At 38.1% G+C, this 24,509-nt stretch overlaps 1 protein-coding gene across 10 annotated transcripts in view; it reads right to left on the reverse strand.

Moving 5' to 3' along the window:
• INPP4B (inositol polyphosphate-4-phosphatase type II B) overlaps nt 1–24,509 on the reverse strand; it is a 293,798-nt gene that overhangs the window by 183,961 nt on the left and 85,328 nt on the right. For 7 of the 10 annotated variants that reach the window (XM_066186440.1, XM_066186446.1, XM_066186438.1 and 4 more), the window contains 2 exons: nt 10,356–10,440; nt 1,249–1,473 (listed from right to left, as the gene is read on the reverse strand). In XM_066186440.1, the coding sequence (XP_066042537.1) occupies nt 1,249–1,473; nt 10,356–10,440 (310 nt within the window). Of the gene's footprint in view, nt 1–1,248; nt 1,479–10,355; nt 10,441–24,509 lie in introns of all 10 variants that reach the window. The other 3 variants (XM_066186445.1, XM_066186443.1, XM_066186444.1) reach the window with 1 other exon arrangement.

Raw genomic sequence — 24,509 nt, forward strand, 5'->3', positions numbered from 1 at the left:
AATCAGGTTAATATAGTAAAATTTAAACACTTTATTGATCTATAAGCAAACTGTAAAGCAATAAACCCAACTTCTTTTTGTTGGAAAATGAATACATTAATTCCTCTTCTCACATAGCAGGAACAGTTTAATTCATTGTGGAATTACACTCTATTGCATATTTTACTGCAAAGGGCAATATTTTCTAGTGCTAAAATAAAGGAGTGAACCACAGAGATGCAACAAGAGAAACATAGGAAGCAAGGAGGGATAGGTGGATAACTGTAACTGAGTTGCTCACCTGACATAAAATAATTGGATCACAACTACAGTTTCAATGAACTTGTAGAAATTAAACTCTCTCCTCTTGACATTTTTGTACTGTCTCCAGCAAGCATTATTAATTATTGGTCAATATTGAAGAAATTGGTCACACAGGAAGGATTGAGTTAGTATATGAACTGGAACAAGATTTTTGTTTAATGAAATAATTTTTAAAACCCACAAACAAAAAATTCACCCCAAAATTATAGCTCTGCCTGCTCCATAAACACTTGATGCTGCTAAGTCTAGATTCATACAGTTCTCATTAGTGTGGCTATTCATTCACATCTGTGTGAGAAAAATCACTGCTGCAGAGCTTGGAAAGGTCAAAAAGAAAAAAAAAGTTTGTGGGGTTTTTGTTTGTTTGTTTGTTTTAATGGAGCTTTAACAAATTTCTGTGTTGAACTCTGCCACTAGGATATTGGCTTGAAACACCTTCATGAATATTCTGGATATAGAATTGATTAAGTGACCAGGCAACTGAAATACAGTCTTCTGACTCCAGTGCACCAAATACAACTCAACATATGGCTACTTGCATTCAAATCCCCAGAGTGCTTTTACGTCACGCAGAACAAATCTGTGATACTAGTTTAAGTATCACTAAAGATTTATACATTTAACAAAGTTATCAGACTACATTTTAAACAGTAGTCCATATGTTCAAATAGGACATAAAAGAGAAAAACAAAACCACTTTAGTCTTATGAGGAAAATAGGTTAGAGAGAAAAACTCAAATGCGGAAATCACATATGTGCATAAACAAAACTGTATCAGGAAAAAAATTTAGAGACAATTTTCATCAGTTTATTTCCTCTAAAGTGCACATTTACAGGCAAGAAGTTGAACAGCATTTTGTACCCTGCTTGTGACACTATCTGAACTGCCACAGAGACTGGGCCACCTTTTTTGTACCCCTCCATAAAATGAGTACATGCACTTACTCGTGAACTGGGGCTCTCCTAGACTGTCTAACTGGGATGAAGGGAGAAACTGTCGTGCTTCATCTGATGATCTCTCCTCTTTGATTTCCATGATCAGCCTCCGGAGCTGCTGAATTTTATTCCACAAACCTTCCGAGTTCACCTCTGCCAGTGCCACAGCCCAAGATTCACAGTCTGGCTTTGATGCAGCTCCAAGGTAAAGATCCGGTTCTCCACTCTGAAACTCTGCACTCAGAAAGCATGAAAGCAGCGCTTAGGAACTGTGATTGGAAAGGGGGATGATGGAAATACCAACGTCACAAGCAATCAAAACCACCACATACACACTTCTGTTCGTTGTCACAAAACCATGCAGCCCCATCCACCTGTGGAGTCAAATCCCAGCTCCTTCAGACTTGGTGCAGTACTGAACATATCCACAGAGTAGTTCTAAAATCAGTTAACAAATGGCTAAATTAGGCAGCAGAATCAAACCAAAATGGGAAATCCTTTTCCTGAAGCCTAGGAGGCAGCTCTCAGAGCTGCTAACTTGAAAAAGAATTTGATTTAGCAAGGGCAGCTGACACTGTTCTGTCAGAGAGTAGGATTCACCAGAATGAATTTGTCCATCATCTCTTCTATTAAAGATCTCCATTATGCTCAGCCTCTCATTTATCCTTGCCAGAATACAGATCAGGAACACATGCAGATAATTTAGCACGACATAACTCCTCTGTGAAGAGTCAACAGGTTGTATGTGGGAGCTTCTGACCTCATTACTATCCACGTGTCATTTGCTGTTCTGCCTGGAGTCTAATTGTTTAATGATCAAATTTTCTGAGAACAAAAGAAGAGGGGGGAGAAAAAAAAAAAAGCTGAATCTTCCAAGGAATCCAGGTGAGTAGCGAGGGTTGGTTATTTGATTAAGATTAGAACAGGAAGAAAAAACACCTCTTAGGCATTTAAAATTCTGCAGTATACAGGCTTCACAGAGTCACAAATTCAATGTGACATTTAGTGCAACACACTGAGAAGAGCAAACTGGGAAAAAAAGAAAATCCATGCTTCCTTATAACAAGTTACCAACTAATTTAGAAACATAAAGCTCTATAAAACACCTGTGCTATTGTATTAACAAGGATCAAAGTAATTTCACTGGGCATCAAAATAATTCTGAGCTAAATCAGCCATATATCAAATCAGTGGATGAAACAGAACACTGAAAGGTTTTCATACTTAGTTTGAAAATCCAAACAACACAGCAAAGTTCTTTTCTATACAATGTGAACTTAAATGCCTTTTACTGCCTTGAGTATCTAACCTTGGGCACTTGCACACATGTTATTCTAAACCTGTTTGCACTTCATAAACTGAGCATCTGCCAGTTACAATTACCTCTGCTTTTATGGTTATGGAGGGGATAAAAGATGAAACCTGAAGTTTGGAAGTCTCTAAAAACTGTACACAAATCCCTGTGGAGGTGGGACAAGTTTTTTGTCTGGGCTCAATCTAAGGAAATCTAACTGTATAGCCACAGATGCTGCTATAAACGCAGGGTAACATTTCACATACCAGTTGGAGCATAGATTTCATGAGGAAAGACTAGAAAGAGAAACAAAGTGGAAACATCTGCTTCAAGGGCAGATAAAAAGCTAATAAGGATTCAAATGCTTGCCTCTAACCCTGGCTCAGCCAGAAAAAACAGGTATTCAGTTCTTGAGAGAAGAATATTCAAAATCCTAGGGAGCTGCAGACGTTCCTTAGATCTTGTTTGCAGACAAGATCTGTTCTTGAGCGACCAAGCTGAGCTCTGCTGTTTGTCAAAGATGACTGATGAGACAGAAGATTTAGCTGTAAGCCCTCCTGTGATCTGGTTCTGCACGTGGGCCATGAGGGCAGTAAGCTTCAGAAAGAGCAGTATTTAGAAGAGCTGATAGCTTTTCTGTCGCTCTGGTAAGGTCTGCACCAGCAGAGTGCTCTACTCACTTCTGTCACTGACATCAATGAGTCAGAAGTCTGTCATATCTCATAGTATTTTGGAGCTACTAGTGGAAAATTGAAAGAAAAGGAAAGAAAAGGCATGTAATCAACCAGCATCAAGATCAAAATTGAGGAATTCTCTTCAATTAAAAAAAAAATTAACCAAAAACCAACACCAAACAACACAACAAAAAACCAGACAACACAACAAAAAAGCCACCAAAACGTGTACACATAAAAAATCCCCCACAAAACCAACATCTGCTTATACCATTCAACCTTTAAAAGCACAAAAGAACAGACAATTTTAATAAAAGCAATTGGGATATCCAAAACACCTTAGTGAAAGAAAAGCTGATGGAGAAACAAGTCAACACTTAACAGCCAAAATACAAATATACCAAGGTGTTCTTTTCTTTTCTCCCTTTATCTTTAAATGGAAATAGAAACAGTCATCTTGCCTTGAAATATCCTACCACTAGCTAGATAAAAAACATCTGCTTTGGGAGGAAATCAATGTTTTTCAATTGAAATCATGCTATTTATATTTACCTCTTAGCTGTAAAAATCAGACTGCCAAGCTCAAAAGGCATACTGAATCATCATTAATATGCATGGAACCAGAAATGGAGAGTGAAATGCAGTAGGAGTGGGCATAATTCACTGTATTCTGATCTAACAGGTGCCAGTTTCGAGATGTGGAAATTCATCCTAAACTATCACTTCAAAACACTACAGTCTGCTATATTTAGATCCTTAGAGTACTCTGACAGCTAAGTTAAATTCTGAGAAGCATACAAAAATGCCTGAAAAATACTCATCACTGCAAATGCAAAAAGTTTAATTCTGCAGATCCAGCAGCAGGTAAGTTACCTATTTTCCATTCTGTTTCAATGCATGCCATCACATCATGGTTTGTGTTGGACGGGCCCTCTGCCCCTGGACAGGAACACATTCTACTAGACCAGGTTGCCGAAAGCCCCGTCCAACCTGGCCTTGAGCACTGCCAGGGATGGGACATCCACAACTTCTCTGGGCAAGCTGGTGCCTGTCCCTCACCATCCTGACAATGAAGACTTTTTTCCTAACGTCTAATCTAAACCTGTTCATTTTAAGTTCAAACCTACCGCCCTCTTGTCCTATCAATCCATGGTCTTGTAAAAAGTCCCTCTCCAGCTCTCCTGTAGATCCCCCCCTTTAAGTACTGAAAGGTTTATGTTCCAAAAATCATCTTGCCAGAAGAAACACAACATGAAAAACGCACACTTGTAAAAAAAGTCTGTTGCAATGAAGGAGAACACAGGTTTATTTATGTAATAAAGATCATAACCTCTTTTCCCCTTCAAATAGTTGCTGACTGGTATTTTAAATCAGCTGCATACAGTACACCCTGACAAGCTCAGACATTTAACTCCAAATATGAATAGGGGGAAAAAAATTGATCTGAGTCTTTCCCAAAATGAAACTAATGGACCCACAAAGGTAATGAAGGCCTCAAACAAATGGCAGACATAGCAGAAGAGTTATATAAATAATTAAATAAACAATTCTTACTCCATGTTTTATTAAAATATTAACATTTAAATAAATAATAGATATATTCATTCATAAAAATATAAATAATAAACCTAAATGCAGTAGCATTTCACAGGTGGACAAATACACTTCACACCTTGCTGCTAAGAAGTTATCGTAGAACACAAGCACCCTTTGCTATACTGCTGCTGCTGACAGGAGTTGCCATGAGTAGTTCTGGAAAAAATGTTTTTCATATATGTTTTGCAAACATTTACTGCTGACCTCAACAACAACACCTTATCTAGTTTGCACTCCTAGTTTTACTGCTGTGATATAATTTTTGAGCAGGATGACATGTAAGATTCAAGAACATACTAAGTATGTTCATATTAAGAAAATTTTCTATCTACTTGTGAATCTGCAATAGCAGAGCAATAATCCTCTTCTTCATGCTGGACATGCCCAGTGGGTTTTCAAGTTCATAAACCCAGGGGAAAAACCTTCATAAGATTATACACAGTGGTTTTCCTTGCAGGGCAAACTTTGAACTTAGTAGTCCTAAACTGAAAGGAAAATTTTCTATCATTGTATCTTGATTTCCTGCTGCTCCTCCTCATCTCAGTATCAGAGACCCAATGGAAGGCAGGACCTGAGGAAGCAGATAATGGAAAGCAAACAGGTCTGTGCACAGAACCTTTTCTGCTCTGTTCACCAACAACTCTTTGCTGAAGCACCTCAATGAGACTTTCTCCCACAGAAGTCAGCATAGAAAGATTTTGTCCCACAGCACTTGTGCTGCTCAAATAAGTAACGCAATGCCCCTGCTCTGAAGGACTGCTGTCAAAAAAGAGAACAGCACAAACGCATTCCCAGTGGCACTGGAAAGACTTTGGTACTCTAACCCAACAGCCTAAAACCAGAAATGTATTTTGATGTTAGTTCCTTCATCCTCAGAAAACTTTTCCTTCTTTACATACTTCAGAATAAAATTTATCTTTCCCAAGTTTTTCAATTTAACAGTAGGAATGGCCTATTTTCCCTCTAAATATTTATATAGTTCAGTTGTTTTAAAGATGAAAAACAAATTTTTCGATAAAAATGTCAGAGTGAAATTTCTCTAAATTTTTAAGAATTTTATTGTAATTTTCATCACAATCTTTTACATAGGAACTTTGGTTTCTGTTAATTCACAAAAAAAATTTCAGTAGTTATTGGTCCTGACTCTTGTCTTTTAAAAGACTGTAGTTTACTGGAAAGACTTTCAAAACAAAAATATAATAAAATAAAACAAATACATTTCCACTTTGGTTTTACATCTTATTCAATTGCTATTAACTTTCTAATTTTTTAAGATGATTTTATTTGTTTATTTTACTAAACAGGTAAAGGTGACAGGAAGACTGATACTCTTCGGCTGCTTTATTTTCCTTCATGAGAGTTTAAGCATAATATCACGTTGAACAGGACAAAGAAGAAATTACTGGGGATAATTCAAATTAATAAAATGTACAAAGCCCAAGGTCAACATCCACAATGACAGCCTTGACTTTTTTATAGGATCACTATTTTTCCTCCAATGCTAACATGCAAAGTTAGAGAGTTCAAACAGGTTAAAGGTTGTCTCTTTTCACACACACCAGCAAAAAAGTAATTCTCAGCTCACCATAGGGAAAATGGTTAAGCATATCAGTGAGTCACTGACACTCTAAAATATAAAGCACCATCACAGCCAACCACCATATGCTGCAACAAAAGTAGAATGGAAGCTTTGATACGTAAATTATATCCGCAGGATATTTCTAATACAGACATCAGAGGCTTTTAATTCATAAAGCTGTCTGAATTCTATATGCTGATGCATTTCATGTTCAAATTAGTAGTGATGAAATCATCCCATGGTTACTCATGATGCTATGTTAATCTTTCTTTGGAAGTTATGTTCTCAATCAAAGATAAAGAATTTAATTAAAATTTTTATCTTCGGTGATTTTTTTTTTAATTTTCCAATACTGGAATAAACTTACATAAGTTACTATTATAAGCTCCATTTAAGTCCCTACAGAACCTCACCAAGAGCGTGACTATTTGAAATTAATAAAGCATGATGCCTCGGGTTGACTACTGCAGTACAACACTGTTTCTTTAATACCTGTCAGCTTCCACACATGCCACACTGCTTCTACCCTTTCATTATATACCACGCCTATACTGGAAGCAATGCAAACCACACAAATATTTAAATACCACAATAGCACCTCAAGATCCCTGAACAAATACACAGCAGCATTCACTGAAAGTCCCAAGGGCGGCCTTTGCAGTGGACTGCTTTTGCTGAATGGAAGCAGTTCACACCTCTGGCCGGACCATCAACCTTAAAAAAGGCAGGATTCAGAGGCCTTCTTTCTCTCTCTGGTCTGCAAGAGAAAGTTTTGCATATGCCTCACTCACTCCATCTCTAAAATAAGGAGTGGTCCTGACCTGCCTTTCCAAGCCACCACTATTGGAAAAAAAGTCTCCAAGTTTAAGCGACTTGTATACTACAAATGGCAAAAGGGAATGCTTGCTGTCTGAGGGGTGTTCCTATATAGAGGCCCCTTTTTTATTATTTGTCTGATTTACTGCAATATGATTTAGATAACTGACCTTGGATGAAAAGCTCTGCTTTCTTCCTTTGCTCCACTCCCATCCTCCTCACCAGCCCTACCTGGATGTTACAGCTCTTACCTCCCTAACTCTCACTAAGGGACCACATGCAATACAATCTTAAAGGAATCTCTCCTCCTGAACAACAGGAGAGATTTACAGATCGAGAGAAGGCAGTGCCTGCATGCTCTCTCTCACATCTGGTTTCATTTCACTGTGCCTGTGTCTCTTGGGGACGTTCCCAATTTTGCATGGTACACCATCACGTGGAAGAAAGGAGGCAGAGTTGTACACACACGAGGCTCTGTACAACATAGGGGTCAACTTCAGAGTGCTCCCAGGGGCAGTTTGAACACTGAGTCACAGAGCTCCCATTGCTCTGTTCCAGGGAACCACAACAGTGACCCAAAGACCACCCTGTCCTGCTAATGGTGACCAGTTCCCATTAGAAGGGCACGTAAGCCATCAGCCACGTGCACAAAGTTCACCTAACAAATCCTTCTCCTTCCTTCCATGGTCCTCTAGGAAACCTTTTGAGTTAGGCTTGGAGCACTCCACTTGAAGCCCTGACAGGATTATCTGCTCTGACTTCTTCTGTACAGCCCTGCTGTTTCAGGGCCCTGAGGTGACCAGCAGCTAGACAGAATCACTAGATGTTGCCTGAACACATTCTTGGTTTTCCCTTCATGCTTACCCTGCTGCCCTTAATTATGTTCTCTTCCTCAACATCCCAGTCAGCCTCTATTTCCTCACCCTTACGACTCCTAGGATTCAACCTATCAGTCAGAGACACATGGAGACAACTGGACAAAGGTCTCTCCGATCCCCCTTCATAGCTCCAAACTGAAGCTTGCAAGATGAAGAAAACGTCCTTTTACCACAAGTTAAATCTCACAGCCTCCTTTCTTGGAGCTTCTGCTGTGCTGTGGCACAACTCTACTCCATCAGTTCCACAAAAAATTTGACACTGTGAGCAGGTATGTCCTACTATCCTGCTTTCATCTGAATGCTTTAAAGTCCCAGATACACATTCTGTAGTTTTTTTTGGCTCCCAGTAGCCAATGGATCTAATCTTGTGACAACACAACTAGCTTTTCATGGTCAAAGCCCCTTCTGATAAAAGGCCTCTCTTCCTAGTTCCTAAGTTCTGCTTTTCTCCCCCATTTTGTCTTCTGAATTTTATTCTATCCTACAGTACATGAATTATTACTTAACTTCTTTTAGTATTTTATCCTCATTCAGTACAGTGTATATCATCTTCATTTGTCTTCAGTTTTGTTCTAATACCTCATAATAGTCTGGCTTTCTTTTCCTATCCAACAAATCATCAGCCAGGTTGTCATCCTTGCTCTCCAGCATGGAAAAATTGCCAACTCTGAAATACATTTCTCCTCTACCCAACTGTCTCTTCCTGCATCTTCTGTTTGGTCGTACTCCAGGTATTCATCATCGTTTGCTGGCTCTGTTTACCTGGAGTTTTCTACACTGTTTCCTATTTTCCCCTTTAATATGTTTTTAGAGGATGCACAGAACACTGCCCTTACCCATGGTTCCTATCGAAAAACCACCAACCTTCAAAATTTAGTTTTAGAAAGTCAGTCTCTCAGCTAGTTTCTAATTATACAAGCTTATTTCTTCCTCCACACATATTCATAGGCTCTTTTTTCTCCACAGGCAGCCTGAAGTGCTTACTCAGTGTTCATTGCTGTCTATGTCCCCAGCTTTTGGGCTTAAAACCTGCCAGTATCGCTGCCACAGAAACCATCCTGTTTGTAGGCTTCAAAGCTAATTGAGTCCTGTCAGCAATTACAGCTGCATTCTGGGGGTTCAGTTCAGCAGCATTGTATTCAAGCATTGTAAAAGAAGTGCCAGAAGGGAATGGACATGACTGTATTTATACTCGTAAAGTCGGGAATTCTATGAATGAAATGGACTCATTGAGGGCACAATTAGAAAGTCTCAATTTGAGAATCAATGGGAAACATTCAGCTCTTATAGTCAGGGAAAGCAATGTTTCCAAGCCCAGAAAGAAATACTTTTTGATGCAGTGCCTCAACACCAGGCACAAAACATATGATTTTGTTCCATACAAAAGATGAAGGATTTGAGCTATTCCACAGAATACTACCCAGATGAGGATAAAATCCACAATGAATTCAATTTAAGTCACTGCCTCCTCAAACATGACCAACCACTACAAATCACTTCAGCTGCTGAGGACAAAAGTCAGCATAATTAATGCAACATTTTCTTAGAAGTGGGCTGGAGATTTTGGTGTATAAAAAAAGATGACAGGAACAGCTATTAAATGTAAATGTATATATCAAGCCCACAAATGCAGCCTAACGTTTTTACCTCTGCTCTTAGACCATCACAGAAAATGTTCAGCTAACAGAAAATGGCAAACTGTTCTAAGGACTTCAAAACTCTGCAGTGGTATCAGAAAGAATCCATGTCGTAAAAAATTTCTAACACAATGGCTATTTAAGTGGCTCCTGCAGAGAAAACTGTCAGCACTTTCTCCAAATAAAATCTTTCCCCTAAAACAAGGATTCTGATTTATATGACATAGCTATTTTTTCTGCTGTTTTAAACAATTTCATGAATGAAGAATTGATAGGAGGTGAGAAAATCAGGAAGCTTGTCATTTAATAGGGAGTTTAGCAATGATCAGTTACTGAGGAATAAGATGCATTGACAATGCATCAACATAAACCCCTTACTGTACAAAACACCTGACAAAGCAGAACCTCAAACTCCTATTTATTGTCAGAGGAAGATGATGACATGACTTTCACTTGATGTTAGGATTTTCTTTGCAGGCATGAATGCAGAGACCACCGGTATTTAAATGCATGCGTTCAACAAACAGCAGAACATATTTTAGTTAAATTTCTAGCAAGTTCCAATGCCTGCGTTTTTTTATTTTCATTTCTGTTAGCAGAAATAAAAGAGCCACAGTGAACACTTTGAGATGTCTTACTTACTGGGAACTATTGAAACATCCGTTTTACTGCTGAATTCCGCTACCCAGCAACGCTCCAGGATTACCACTTCAGAGGCATCAGAACTCTGTGAAACAAAGATGACAAAACATTAGGATTTGGAACCTGACTGGGAAGTCCTTCTGTTTGGCTGTTCACAGTTGAAGTGACATGGAGATACAAAGACAATGAAGCACAGAAGTCACTAGGCAGATGGATAAAGGCATTCTTTAATTACTGATCTGTACCATCCTACTTCAGCTCAGTGAGATACAAAAGGAATAAATTGTAAGAAAAGACCCTGCAGGAAACTTTAAAAAGTCGCTTCAGAGGGGTTTTTTCATACTTTCAGCATTCAAAAATTTAGATGACACCTCATTCCTAAGCAAGTCAGGCAAGCCCAGCTCATTCAAACTTTCGTATTTTCTAACAAGGCGGAATCAAATGTCAGATTCTATTCAAAGACTAGGATATTTTCAAGTGAACAAAATAATATGTAATTTTGCAGAAGGCATTTTTCTTCGATTTTTATTTGAAAGGGATTTCTTTATCAGCAGTTGAAACTTTGAATATGGTCTCTGGCTATGCAATTCAGATGACATTAAGTAATATGGACCTATTGCTGAATGCAACAGGATACAAATTACCACTAACATTTTTTGTGAGTGCTTTGCAGACAAGATGCACAATCTTCTAGTTAATAAGCGTGACTCATATTTCAGAAGAGTGTAGCTATCAATCACTCCCTCAGGATTAATATTTTTCCTTTAAAGCTCTTATTATCCATTTTTTATCCCTAACATCTGGTAACAAATAACCCTTAGAACATGCAACCATACACTCCCTGCATTCCAGGTTCCCAACATGAATGTCACAGAGCTCATTCTTTACTTCAGTGAGATTCTGCAGGGATCCATGCAAATGCTTGTTTTAGCACTCCTTCCTCAGGTGGTACTTTATTCCAAGTGATCCTAAAGATGAAATATTTTTCATATTGTGCAGCAATTTTAACAAAAGCCTGAACTTCAGTTTCACATATCTTCCACTTAATGAATGACTTCATAAAACAGTTCATAGTTATAACACCTGCCTAATATGCACAAGTTTTCTTGCCTACCCCTTTTCCTCTGCACCTGTGCTGCTTTATTTGGTCTGACAGAACCAGACTCAAACTTTTGGCCAAGGGTTTCATGTTATTTTTTAAGTAGATGTCTTGATTCTGCTTTTTTCACAAAAGGACCTTTTACTTACATAGCAATACACTGTCTTTCATGACCAAAGCTATGAAAACTCAATACAAGAAGACTTAAAGACTGACTAGTAACAGAATACATTCACAAACATTTCAGAAAGTCTAAAAAGAACTTCCTTGAAAATTCTGTTTAATCTAACATTTACCCACTTAATAAATGAATTCTCCAAATCCAGTTGTTAAACACAAATAAACACCCAAAGGAAACAAAAGGTTAAAATAAACCAGAAGAGCATGAAATGAAGTACACTATGTTATATCCCAGAATTCGAGAGACAAGCTGTAGTATACTAAGCAAAACCAGACTTATCTAGAAACCACTTGTAAACTGATTCTTTGAAAAATTATTCAGACTGGGCTGGTCTAAAAGGAATGTACTGTCATGTAGACAAAAAAACAGCCCAAAAAGAAAAGAGAAAAGAAAGTAGTGAAACAATGCAGTGAGTTTTGATAGTAACCCACGTGCTTGTTGAGAACATTTTATTTATAGAATCCAGCAAGTCAGTGGCAATACATGGCAACCCAGCAGCAATTCTCAAGTGCTGTTGAGTAAGGCATCCTTTGAGGATGAGCAAGAGATAAACTTGCTCTTTATGAGCAAGAGATAAACTCAGTTTGGGAAAATAGGCAATAATAGTCCAACAAAACAAACCGCAGACTAATTAGGAAGAGTTGTCTACTGCAGTGATCCTGGTAACTATTTTAATTCTTTAAATTTCAAACTCCGAGTAGAGTCTCCCTTGAAAAGTACATAATGCAGCCTCATTCCTTCAAAAGCTGGCAGTCTTCCACTGGAGATATGACCAAAAGGACTTTATTTTGCAACTTAATGAAGGTCTGAGTCCATTTAACACTCAGCCGTGACTTTGGTGTAAAAAATTAAATAAATAAATCAAATGACTCTGAACCATTTTTCTCCTTCCATCCCCATAGAAAATCATTCCCCTGGGATGTACATGCTCCAAAGATGAAAGACAGAAACGTGAGGAGTCCCCAGACTTAACATTCCCTCCAGAACATGTGATAAGTGAATATATGTCAGTAGGCAAAGAAAAGCAACTCCCTGTTATGCTGCTTTCAGGTGAGTCAGATGTTTGGAAAGACAAGGGATGAGGAATCACAGCTTCCGTGCAGTTTTCTATAGCTGCCAAGACTAGACTTAGTGTTTTGATAGGTACATGAATGACAAGTGCGTAATATAAATAAATCGGCAAGCAGGCAGCAAAAATAGCTTTCAAACAATTAAGGAGAATCTGCCTCAGTGCAGTCTGTCTCACAATGCAGTTGACATACAACAGTAACTGCAAACACAAGAGAGAAGAAGATGATTTCAAGCTCTCTGCATTTTAAGCCCGCAGATGCTGCAGCTCAAGAGCCTCTTTAGAGAGAAGTTACTCCCCCCTCCCTGCACCAGTGGAAGCTGGAATGAAGCAATGCTGCAGCTTCAAACGAATGTGAATGCTTTTCCAAGATCCACAACCCAGAACACTGAGCAGAGGATGTGCATTTAGGTCTTCTGTATGTGAGAGAACAAAAAGAGAAACAAGAAAAAGGGATGAAAGAGCACAAGGCTGCCAGAAAATAAAGCACCTGTTGCTACAAAACATTTCGCACATCCTGACACGAATCTGAAGAAAAATATCTTCAGAATTACTATTATGGCAGAGTTTTCACCATTTAGATGAGCTGCTCTGTGGTCTGTCACACAAAAAGCTAACAAGAAATTTACTTACAAATTAAAAATCAAAATTGTAATCAAGGAAACCATTACACATATCTGATAAAGGATCAGCCTTGCTTTTCAGAACCTGAAGAGATTCAACATTTCTCTTATCCGAGGTGCATAACATAAGCTTATCTGGACTACCTATTATTTTTCTAGACTTTATTTTAGTAAAAGGATACATCGTAATGGTCTGTTCTTCATGCATGGAAAATATGATCAAAATCAGATCTGCATCACTGTGTTAAGGTGTAATATATTGGGAAGGTTTTACTCCTGCCATTGGTATTATCCAAAAACTGTTATAAAAACTTACTGAATCAAACCAAATGCCAAACGGCAACTGGACAAACTCTTACATCTTTCTCTAAACACTGGCAAAGTCAACAGGCACCCCACCGCCACCCCAGATCAGGAAATTGTTTTAAAACAGTGATTTGAGGAGACAAATTCTTTCTAAATCTAAATTAAATATCTCAGTGATACTGCTAAAGAAGAGTCCCCAAACCCAGAAAATTAAAGCACCGAGAAACTTTCGAAGCTGTCAAAGAGAATATCACGTTTGAGCTATTTTTGCATTCCTATAGATCTGATGTGATGTACCATTGGAGGGGGCAGGGGGAAGAAGTGTGTCATTGTGCATTGATTTTACAATAGGAGATTTGTTCCTGGAGGCAGGGCAGGGGACCTATTGGTAGGTATATCAAGTCAAGAACTAAGCTGACAGTCAAAAATAGAAGTGACATTCCAAGTAGTTCCTTTGTGTTAAAACAGTAAGCAGAAAAGTAAAGTTATAGCACTGTAGAAATAACAAACATAACAGAAAGTAAAAATCCTTCTAATAAGACGTTATTTAAAGCCTCCCCAGTCAGCTGGCTGCTGTGTGTGTGAATTGCACAGTTGATCTCTTCTAAAAGCATATGTTCACAAATTCAAAATAATTAAATCAAAACCCTATAGACTAGGGATGCTCCGTACACCAAACCACTTGTGGTTTTTCACATCAGTTATTTTCCCTGGTACTGGAAAATGAGCTAATCAGACTGATAGTAGCTCAATAATGCAGGCATGTGCATGGGTCACACTTTTCACCACGCTATAAACATTACCACCTACCTACATTTGCTATTTTGGTGTTTGCACAGATGATGTTCATGACTCCACAGATAAAGTGCAGATTTCTTATAGATCCAACAAGAAAAAAAGGAACAGGGATTATAGGGTAATATCATTCACAAACAGAAAAGCTAATGGTCTTAAATTTCTTTCAATATATCTCTACAACAATATGTCCATTACTGAATAGACTAAAAAAAATTTTCTAATTTTGAGATATTAACAAATGACTCCATGGCAATCTCAAGCATGTAATTTGCAGAATTAGAAATACCCCTTTAAATGCTAGCCAGCAGAATTCAACAATTTGAAATCTCCTCCAATATTCTATATTTTTCTGCCATAATATCTCCATCCTGTGTCTATTAAGTAATGCAAAGCCTACGACCCAAGCTGTGTGATAAGGAAAAATGTGGTTGCTGCACGTCTGATGAGGTGTTTCAATTACTCCAGGCAAGCTCTAACCTGGTAGTTCATTACAGCCACCTTTACAAACTGTCAGCTCATCAAAGACGCTCAAATCGTCTCTTACAAGGCATGAGCTATCCACTGTGATTAAACCATCATGCAATGCTACCAGATCCCAACATCAGGCTGACAATATAATACCACTAATCTGCATTCACTCTGCAAAATGTTGACTAACGTCACTGAATAAGTTCTGCAGAACACAAAACTACCTTAAATAGATCATTACCTTTAACAAAAGCGAACACATAACCAAAAGTAGTTTCCTTTTCAGTTTCAAAATGCATTAGTAATAATTATAATGTACGAATACACATTCTCTTAATTCACTTCCCATATTCACTCAGTTAATTATTTCAGCTTGAAAATATCTCCAATTACCCTTCCCACCAGAATTTAGTTATATGTAATTTAGATACTAATTATTTAAAATTTTCAAAGTTCTATTCTGGTGCAACACACCAGTGATGTATCACAACACATAACTTGGATAATTTGGTTTGTTTAGTGAAAGTTCTCTCGCTTTGTTCTACACTTTTGGCAGTTACATAAAACGTGGTATTCATCTCTGCTCTATTCCCTATACGTTGCTTTTTTACTTCAGATATGTTAAGAAGCCCTGACCACAGCTTTGCCCAGAGAGAGATTCCAGTAATCCTGGGAAATCTCGTATGTCTGAGCATGTGCATACTTGACATAAAATTGACACACGGTATTTCCAAGCAAATTGCTGTATCAGACCAAAGAGCCCTTATTCTGCCTACAAGTGACTTAATGAAGCATCCAAGGAAGAGGAAAAGCAGGGCTCTCACATGCAGTCCTCTTTCAGTTCTCCTCACTTTTCACATTGAGATTTTCTCCTCAGGTGGCTTTTCCACTCACTCTCAATAATGCCCCTGGAGAGCACCTCCTACCTTTTCCAACACTCTACTTTTAGCATCTATGGAACATTATGGCAAGCAATTCCAGTTCCAATTCCATTCCATGAAAAACCACCTTCTTTTGTTTGTTTGCAATCCAGTCCTCCCAACTTTGTTTAACATCACAATGTTGAACAATAAACATAAATCCCTATCTCCTCCTTCAAGCTGTTAATGTTTTTTCAGATTACTATCAGAGACCACCTGGGTCATCACCTGTTACCCAGGCTGAAAAGCTTTTCTTCTCCCTCCTTGTCCTGATGACTCTAACAGCCCTTTCCCTGAAACTTTACCAGCACCTGCATGTCCTGTAAAAATCAGGGGAAAACAACTGCATGGTGGATCTTTACAGACAGAGCTCTCTTCCTTGTTCTCTCTTTTCCCAACATCTCCTAATACTGAATTTACTTTTTGACAACAACTGATCATCCATCTGACCTTTTAAGAGAAATATAACTCTCTACAGATCTCATTCTGGGGCAGAAAAGCAGGAACTGGTGCAAAGCCCATTATTTTAATGGGAAACTTTATAATCTTTCTTCACATGTGTAACTTCACATCTATGGATGTTGACTTATATCTGCCATGTAATCGCTAATGCTTTAGACTTGTAAGGGCATTTTATGATTACTCATAGTTGGCACTTCATCTTGACTATTTAGCAAGTAACAGAATTTCTCACCTCACTGCCTACCTTCTTTTCACCATTTATGCAGACGTGACAGCACCAGGCTGTCACAGTTCCTGGACCTTATAGTATATTGAACTAGTTATTCACGTAAGAGGAAGCCTATCAATGTAATGATCAGTGTTATTTGCATCAGAAAGTGAGAAAAACTATATTGAAAGGCAAATAAAGAATGCAAGTATATAAAGTGAATAAAAATAGTTGCTTATATAACTGGTTTTGCATGCACTTGGAAGTGAAAGATGTTTTCAGGAATCACACGGATCGTTGATTTAAATGATGCACAAACTGCACATGCAATTATTTGAATACATTTAAAGCACGAACATCATAAATGACAACACAGACTGCAGCAAAATATGGCATTTTAAAAATACTTCAAAAGCAGAGAAAAACAAGACCGAACTGCATTCTACTTGTTGGCCTCCAACAAGTAATGTGTTGTGCACATTACCACTGCAGAGAACTGTACTTTATTCAAGACTGAGCTTCATGAACCACAGAACTCCGAAGAGAGCCTCAGGATGGAATGCTTCATAACAAAATACCCTTTCTAACCATTCCTACATCTTCCCCCAAAGTGAAAAACGAACCCAAAATTCACTACATGCTGCACACTTTTCGCACAAGCTTAAGATAAAAAAATTGGAATTAAAACATTGCAAAAATTAGGTGGTTTGAATATTTCTAACTATGAACTGCCAATATATCTAGTGTATGTATTGTAAAGACAACTCCTTCTGCTTCCTTGGACTGCCCAATATCAAGTGATATTCATTTGAAAGCAGGCTATGATTCTCCCCCACACAGTCCCTGAGCTTTAATCTCCTGCGCAGTGGTTTTGGAAGAAGGAAACAGAAAATGTTTCAGAATGCTTAAGACTCATCATGCTAAGAGATGGATGTGTGATTAGCTGTAGTCCCTAAAAGGATAAGAAGTTCTCCTAACAGACCTGTAAATTGTCACCAGGCCCAACATCACTAAACACCAACATCTGAACAGAGAACCAAATAAGAGAAGTACTCAAATTCTTTTTAGACTTCTTCATGTTAACTTCACCATTCCTCCTCCAGCACTTATTTTTCCTTTCCCCTCTTTTTTGAAGCTAAAAATATGGGAGCTCTCCAGGCCACTTCCAACTGCAATGGGGTGTAAGAAGACACATTGGGGGAAGGTACACTCTGCCTTTAATCTCCACATCTGTGTTCTGTGTAGGAGCAGCAGAATTAGGCCCTTAAAATATAGCAGAGATGTATAGAGGATATCATGTCTGAGGTAAAACAAAGCAAAAAACCTCAAACCACAGCCATAGAAAGATAGATGACTGGGTTTTTTATCTCCCAGAGAAATTTCTTCTCATATTCCCTTGCAACCAATAAGTCACTGGACATAAAAGGCAGAGTGATCAATTCATGTTTGAGCACCCAGAGAAAAACCATCTAGGTTATAAGCTCGCAATTTAGAAAGCTTGCATCACACTCTTTGAAAGAGAGAGATTGATTAAGCTTCATCAATTTTAGTCTGAAAAATAAAAACATCTCCCCTAGCTACGGATTAACAACATTTTATTTCAGACATCTTACTGGCTTTCTGGTGTTCAGGATTACATCTCAGGAACTCTCTCACGAATTAAAGCTATCACGTGACAGATTGCAGGATTTTGGTGCTTGGGAATCAGAAGAAAAATGTTGCAAGCAGCAAGACTAATGTTTAAGATTAAGTTAAATATCAAAGGAAATGGTGAAATCTCACAAACAATAAGCTTGTCCCACTTTATTCTTCACAGGCAAATTTTTAAAGAGATTTTAGAAAAACAAGTGCTTCAACCAAAAAAAAAGATGCTGTTTCGCTTTACTAAAACATCATACATTCCTATTTTTCAGTATTTGTAACAACTGTAACTAAGCAAGAACAAATATTTAAGAAAAAAGCACATTCATGCAGAGACATACAGGACAAAATCAGCCAGACATCAGCAAGAGGACACTTCTCATAAAACAGTCGTTTCATCTCTGAGCTCTCAGACCATCCTCAAGGGAAACCTACACAGCATTTCTCAAATCCGAGCTTTGGAATAGAGGATGCAGTTTTACAAGGAACTAAACTGACATCACAGCAAAAACTCATAACTCTGCTAGATACCAAACACATCCAGCGGGCCTTAAAATAAAAACTATGGGCCCCGTAAGATCTCTTCCCTTCACAGTCGACTCCTCACATTCCATCAGCTATAAACTGCCTGACCCTTAGGAGATAAATGCTTTCTCATCTGTGCCCTCCACCAAGAACATCCTGTCTACTTTTCTCCTGCCTCCCCTCCCAGGAGTTACCGTCTGAGATGGTAAAACTGATCTTTAACAATGAGAAATGGTCTTCACCTTCTATTTAGCTTTGGATACTGATGTTTTGGTTTCAGATCTTAACAAAGGCATTTGTGATCAAGAATGTGTCATGTCTCAGCTGTGTCACCTGGTATAAGAAACCCCACAGCCTCCAGCTACTGATCTTTATTGTGCTGCATCAGATACACCACCACTGTCATTGTTCAGAGTAACACACGCGAAAAGAAAAAAGGAGTAATGAGCCCACAGAAAAAAGTTTTAGGAGAGGCATTTTTAGCAGTTAGGAAAGAAAGATCAATAGGTGAATATACGTGAGTGGGGAAGGTTTGAGTAGGGACACCATCACATGCTTAAATTCAAACTACATTTAGTGATTCAATGTGCAGTTCAAAAAAAGTTTTCAAAGGTACCGAGCAAAGAGTAGCGCTGGGGTTTCTAACCTATTTAACAGAAATTCTTTTTTAAATAACGATGAGTAAATACTTTAAAGCCAACTGTACTTAGACCTATTGCACCTTCTCTCTGTAAATCTTTTCTTTCTACATTTTTCAAAAATCAAAGTATATTTAAAAGGGAAACCACAACAGACAGTCCCAAGCTGGAAACCCCAGGTATGCAATCCCTATTTGAAGCCATGAGCATGAAGAACAAAAGTGTCCAGCTGCAGTACCTACTACCAGTCCTCCGGATTCTCAAATATTTAAGTATCACATTCTACATTCAAAGCAAAGTGAATAGAGCCATTAAAAAGTTAGGTTATTGAAATGCAATTAATCCAGAAATCGTTGATGATAGCATCAACAGGCCCTAAATATTTCTTTATTCTAAACATCTAAATTCTATTTTGATATATTTCACTTGCCTCAAATATGGTGTAGATATTGAAGCCTACAGTGCCTACCGCATGGTGGCTACAAACAGCAAGCATAAAACTAATTGTTAAATTAGTGGTAAGCGAAATGCTCTAAAATATGCCTTAAAATACATATCCTTCATAGAATACTAAGGCTATTTCTCAGGCCATCTTTGGCCACTATTTATAAAATTAGTATCAGATTTTAACATCACCAAGATAGTTGTCTCAATTGGCTTCAAAGTTTGTTCTAATAGTCTATTATTAAAAAAATGCTATACAGTAAAGAAACCAGGCAAGAATAAAAATATTTTGAAATCTTTGCTATCTTCCAGAGAAAGTGTTTCTTATCCCTCAAGTCATGTCAGCGACACTAAAACTCAAACCCTTAATTTCCTAACCAGACTACTTTGAAAGAGAAAGAACCACATTTACATCACAACAAAAGCCAGAAAATTAAAATTTAAAAATGCCTAAATAAACTACACAATAATTGTTGCATCTGTGCAAAGATCCACACAGCACTGTATGAATTTATGACAGCAAGCAAAAGAAAATAAATAGGGAATTCTTTAAGAACAGGGCAAGCTCATATTCATGCTCCTCTTAAACACCCCCAAGCTTCTGCTAGGCCTGTTCAGGGACTTTTCTGAACAAATGGGCAATTGAGTTTAATGAATTTGTATCAATTCCTTCAGCATAAAGCATATGCCAGTGCATTCAATTCTTCTAGTTTTTTTATAATTTGTTCAATTGTTTCCCGCCATCACCTTGGCTTTTGTTTTAAATAACCTCCTACAAAAGACCTCCTTCTAGTTTGCTGTACTCCCACAGGAACCACAAAAGAAAACAAAATAAAATCCCCATCAGAAATTGTTTGAAAACACTTGGAAATATGAAGAAAGCACATCACACAGATAAGTTTAGGGCAAGCAAACTGGCAATATGGACCACTTCCGAGTTCTCGCAAAATTACACAAAGTCCTATTATTTTCACCTCTGAGAATTTGAATTTGGCTACAAAACACAAATTGAACTGCTGCAAGAATACTATACTAAATTTTAAAAAGTATTTGAAGCCTGTGATATGTAAGTAATGCTGTGCAACCATACCTGGAGAGACCAGTTCTAGCAGACAAAACTCATCCTCAAGGAAAACATTCTGTTCAATGTCCTGATACACAGCCTCAAGAGCCCATGCACTTAAGAGTCCAAGGAAGAAGCTACAATTTGCTGACAAAACTATATATAAGCAAACATTGAGTTAAAATTTATTGCATACTATGCAGAGTTAGGTTAAACCTATCTCACCATAAATAGGGACTGTGACAAATCACAAATACATTTGTTTCCTAAGAAAAATAAACAAAGCAACAATTTCAAAAATTTCAACACTTTAGCATTCAGTTTTGGGGTTATTTAAGTTGTTGGTTCATACTGCACTTGGACATCTTTTGATTAAATACTCTAAAATCTCACTAGCAAAGTGATTTTACTGCATGATCATGAGCAAGTTAAGGTTAAATAGCCTTTATCTTGCTCTTCTGCATTTTCCTTGTTCAGTCATGAAAAAGGCAGCTAACAGTTTCTGAAACAACTATGTGAAATACTGAACTACAGATAACCGCAATTAAGTTTCCCCAAAGATTTTTCAGCATAAAATTAAAACACATTCATGACTGTTATTAGAAGAAGAGTGCAGCTGAAAGCACTGGATTAAAGATGATGAAGCTGTACAGTGTTCTGGAAATGTCAATGTTTATTGCAACATGACAGCTTAGAAACCCCTTTACAGAGCCAACTATAACCTTCATATGGGCTACATATTCCAACTTGAAGCTGTAATTATAGGTCTAAAAAAAAGAGAAGAAAAAACTAAGCCCTAGAGGTCATAGTTTTAGCACTGTTCTCAAACAGCAAATCAAAAAAACTTTCCAGACTGCATTATAAATGACTAAGGGAAATTTCAGCTATAGTACCCCTTCCATAAAACCAAATGCCAACTCCCCAAGAAAGCCACGAACAACCCCTTTTTTCTATATAGACATCAAAAGACACAGTAATCTTGTTTCAAAATCTGCTCCCGTCTATGTAGTGCTTTCCATTGTGTGTGAACACAAGGATATATGTCCACAAAACACTACATGCACACAGGCAAAGTATCCCCCTGCAAATAGGTACATGCACAATGCTAACACGGTGTTACACATTTGTTCCTTTGTGGTTTTAATGAGTTCTCCTGTGCCATGCTGCCAAATCCTTCCAGACAGACTTTTACGAGCAGTTTGCACACAGAGACATTTAGTGAGCAGCTAAGTGTATGTTCTCAATCTAAAATAAATAGAACAGTATTTCTCCTGCTTCCACTTACTAGTTTTATTTTCCATCTACAGCAAAACAGAAAATGCTTCCCAAAAAAAAAAAAAAAAAAAGCCTTTTACAAACAGTTCTCTCATTTAGCAGCCTCATCACTGCTCTGGCATTTAGCCACCCTCAAAAAGGCATTTATTGTTTCATACACCATCTCACTGTAAGTGCTGTGCCCTAAACACTGAATGAAGTATTAGATACTCCCCAGGAAACTGATCAAAATGACACAGCATAAAGGGCATCCAGCCATCTAGGGTATAATAAAATAACAGCACATTAAAGAATTAGTACAATATTTATACTCAGTTGCATAGAAACCCTGTGAAGCTACTTACAACATTGACTTCAGTACCCACTACATCCATCACATTACTACTAATTTAAATGTCAAAGCAGCTAACAGTGACTTTTCAGTGTTAGAGGGCGCACGTTTGTCGTACCGAGATGCTGCAATCACATTTGATAAGGTGTGAGGAGAACACACCAGCTGAACACTTCACAGTAACACACATGATTAATGAAGCCGTTTTGTCACTTCTACCCCAGCTACACTTCAGGACATTGTGAACTTACAGACAACCTGGTGAAATTGTATGATTGACACAGTAACGTCACTACACATGTATTTTCAGTTCTCTTGGTCAAACACCACTAAATCCCCACCAGCCAGGACTCAGAGATGAATGACCTTGTCTCTGTGTTGCCAGGGGACCAAAGGAATATAATGCCCAACTTGTCCTGGATTTCTACTCAGAGTGGGAATAAAAAACATTTTCTTCTCCTCTGGAATTTTAAGGAAAACAGCATATTTTCTTCCCTTTACTGGAACCCCTACAGATTTCTTCCAAATGCCTGTTTTGGGGAAGCCTGCAGGTATCAGCTCTCTCTCCTCACTGAGTAGGAGGTTTGAGTAGGGCTTGGAGCCCTGTTTCCCTAACTCTTCACAGGCCATGAGCCCTGACCCCTCTACTGCTTTCATATTTCTGGAGTTCGCGGCAAAAGGGAGGCTAAAGCTCCCTTTAATGTTGATTTTGTCAATCTAGTGCTCAACTCAAAAAACTTCATAGGAAGCAACAGCTTCCACTAAGTTGATTCTTGTCTTTATCACATCACTGTGGACTTCAATCCAAACTAAACCAAAATTAGATAACTATATTTGACATTTGGTAAAAACTTCTGAAAATAAAAAAGGTGCTATCTATAATTCCCTTCAGATGCTCTCATCTCTAATTATCTTCCTCCTGCAGGAGACTTGTACTCATTGGCCGTAGCAAGCAAAAGAAAGGCTCGACAGGCACACGAGTCTCATCTTCTTGCATGAAACCAGCTCAGCATCACTCTGCTCAAGTGCACAGCAAGACTGTCTCAACACAGCAAGACCTGTGGACAGGGATCCTGAGCAGAGATGTTCATGAAGAGACCAGGAGGAGGTGAAGGAATGGACGTAAAAGCTGTAAGGACAAAGCTCAGCAAATATTTCAATGAACAGAATATACTTAAAAGATCTGACTCCAAGTGTCATTTCCAGAGACAGTGAAGCACTTCTGGAGGGCTTCTCTGTTTCATTTTTCTAATATCAATAAACCAAAGAAGTGAAGCCAAAATTAGGACTTCAGCTTGCTTAAGCTGGAAGCTGTAATTACTCCCTTCTAAGGACCCAATATAAATGCAGTAATTTCTGAGCAAAAGAGATTGAAATTAGGCTTGTTCCAACTAATCTTTCTCACAATTGCCAGGGATACGCACCATCAGTCTTTGTTAATTCTTTACCACAGAACTTCTCTTTAGATACCTTTCTCACACAAGGAAGTCCTTCAGTAAGAGAGAATCAGCTTTCCAGAACATCTAATCCATGCCAATATATTAAAGATGAGAACTACAGCTACCATTTAACCTCTTTTGCTGCGAATAAATTGAAACACACTGAGCACTTCCTCAAATGCTGTTAGAATTTAATTCGGGCAACTGGCTAAGAATGTTAAGCAGCAGTATCATATTCATAAGTTGACACACAACCTAAATTTTCATGGCTGACTCTTTCATGCTCTTTCGTCAATAGGAATAGCGTTAGTATCCCAGCTCTGAAAAAGGAAATCACTGGAACCATGTGTGCTCATAAGAAACACACATGCCATAAATGCCTCTTTCCCCCCGCTCCCCCCCCCCTTTTTTTTTTTAATGAGCACTTAAACAGGAAATTTGCTTTTAGGAGAAAAAGCACCATTTTTATGCCTAGGTCAATGTGCTCTTTTCATCACCGCTGTTGAGTTCAGAACACAGACACTCTAGAAGCAACACAGCAGAAAAGTCCTCAACAGAAGGCCAGAATTTTTCCATTAAGACATTTTGTATATTCATTTTTTAGCTGTGGAAAATATAAATAAACTTTTCAATAGCCAGATCAATGTAGCAGAATGTCTTGTAT

The sequence above is a fragment of the Chamaea fasciata genome, unplaced genomic scaffold (assembly GCF_029207755.1).
Source record: "Chamaea fasciata isolate MVZ Bird 193981 ecotype frontalis unplaced genomic scaffold, bChaFas1.0.hap1 SCAF_6, whole genome shotgun sequence".
Taxonomy (NCBI): domain Eukaryota; kingdom Metazoa; phylum Chordata; class Aves; order Passeriformes; family Sylviidae; genus Chamaea; species Chamaea fasciata.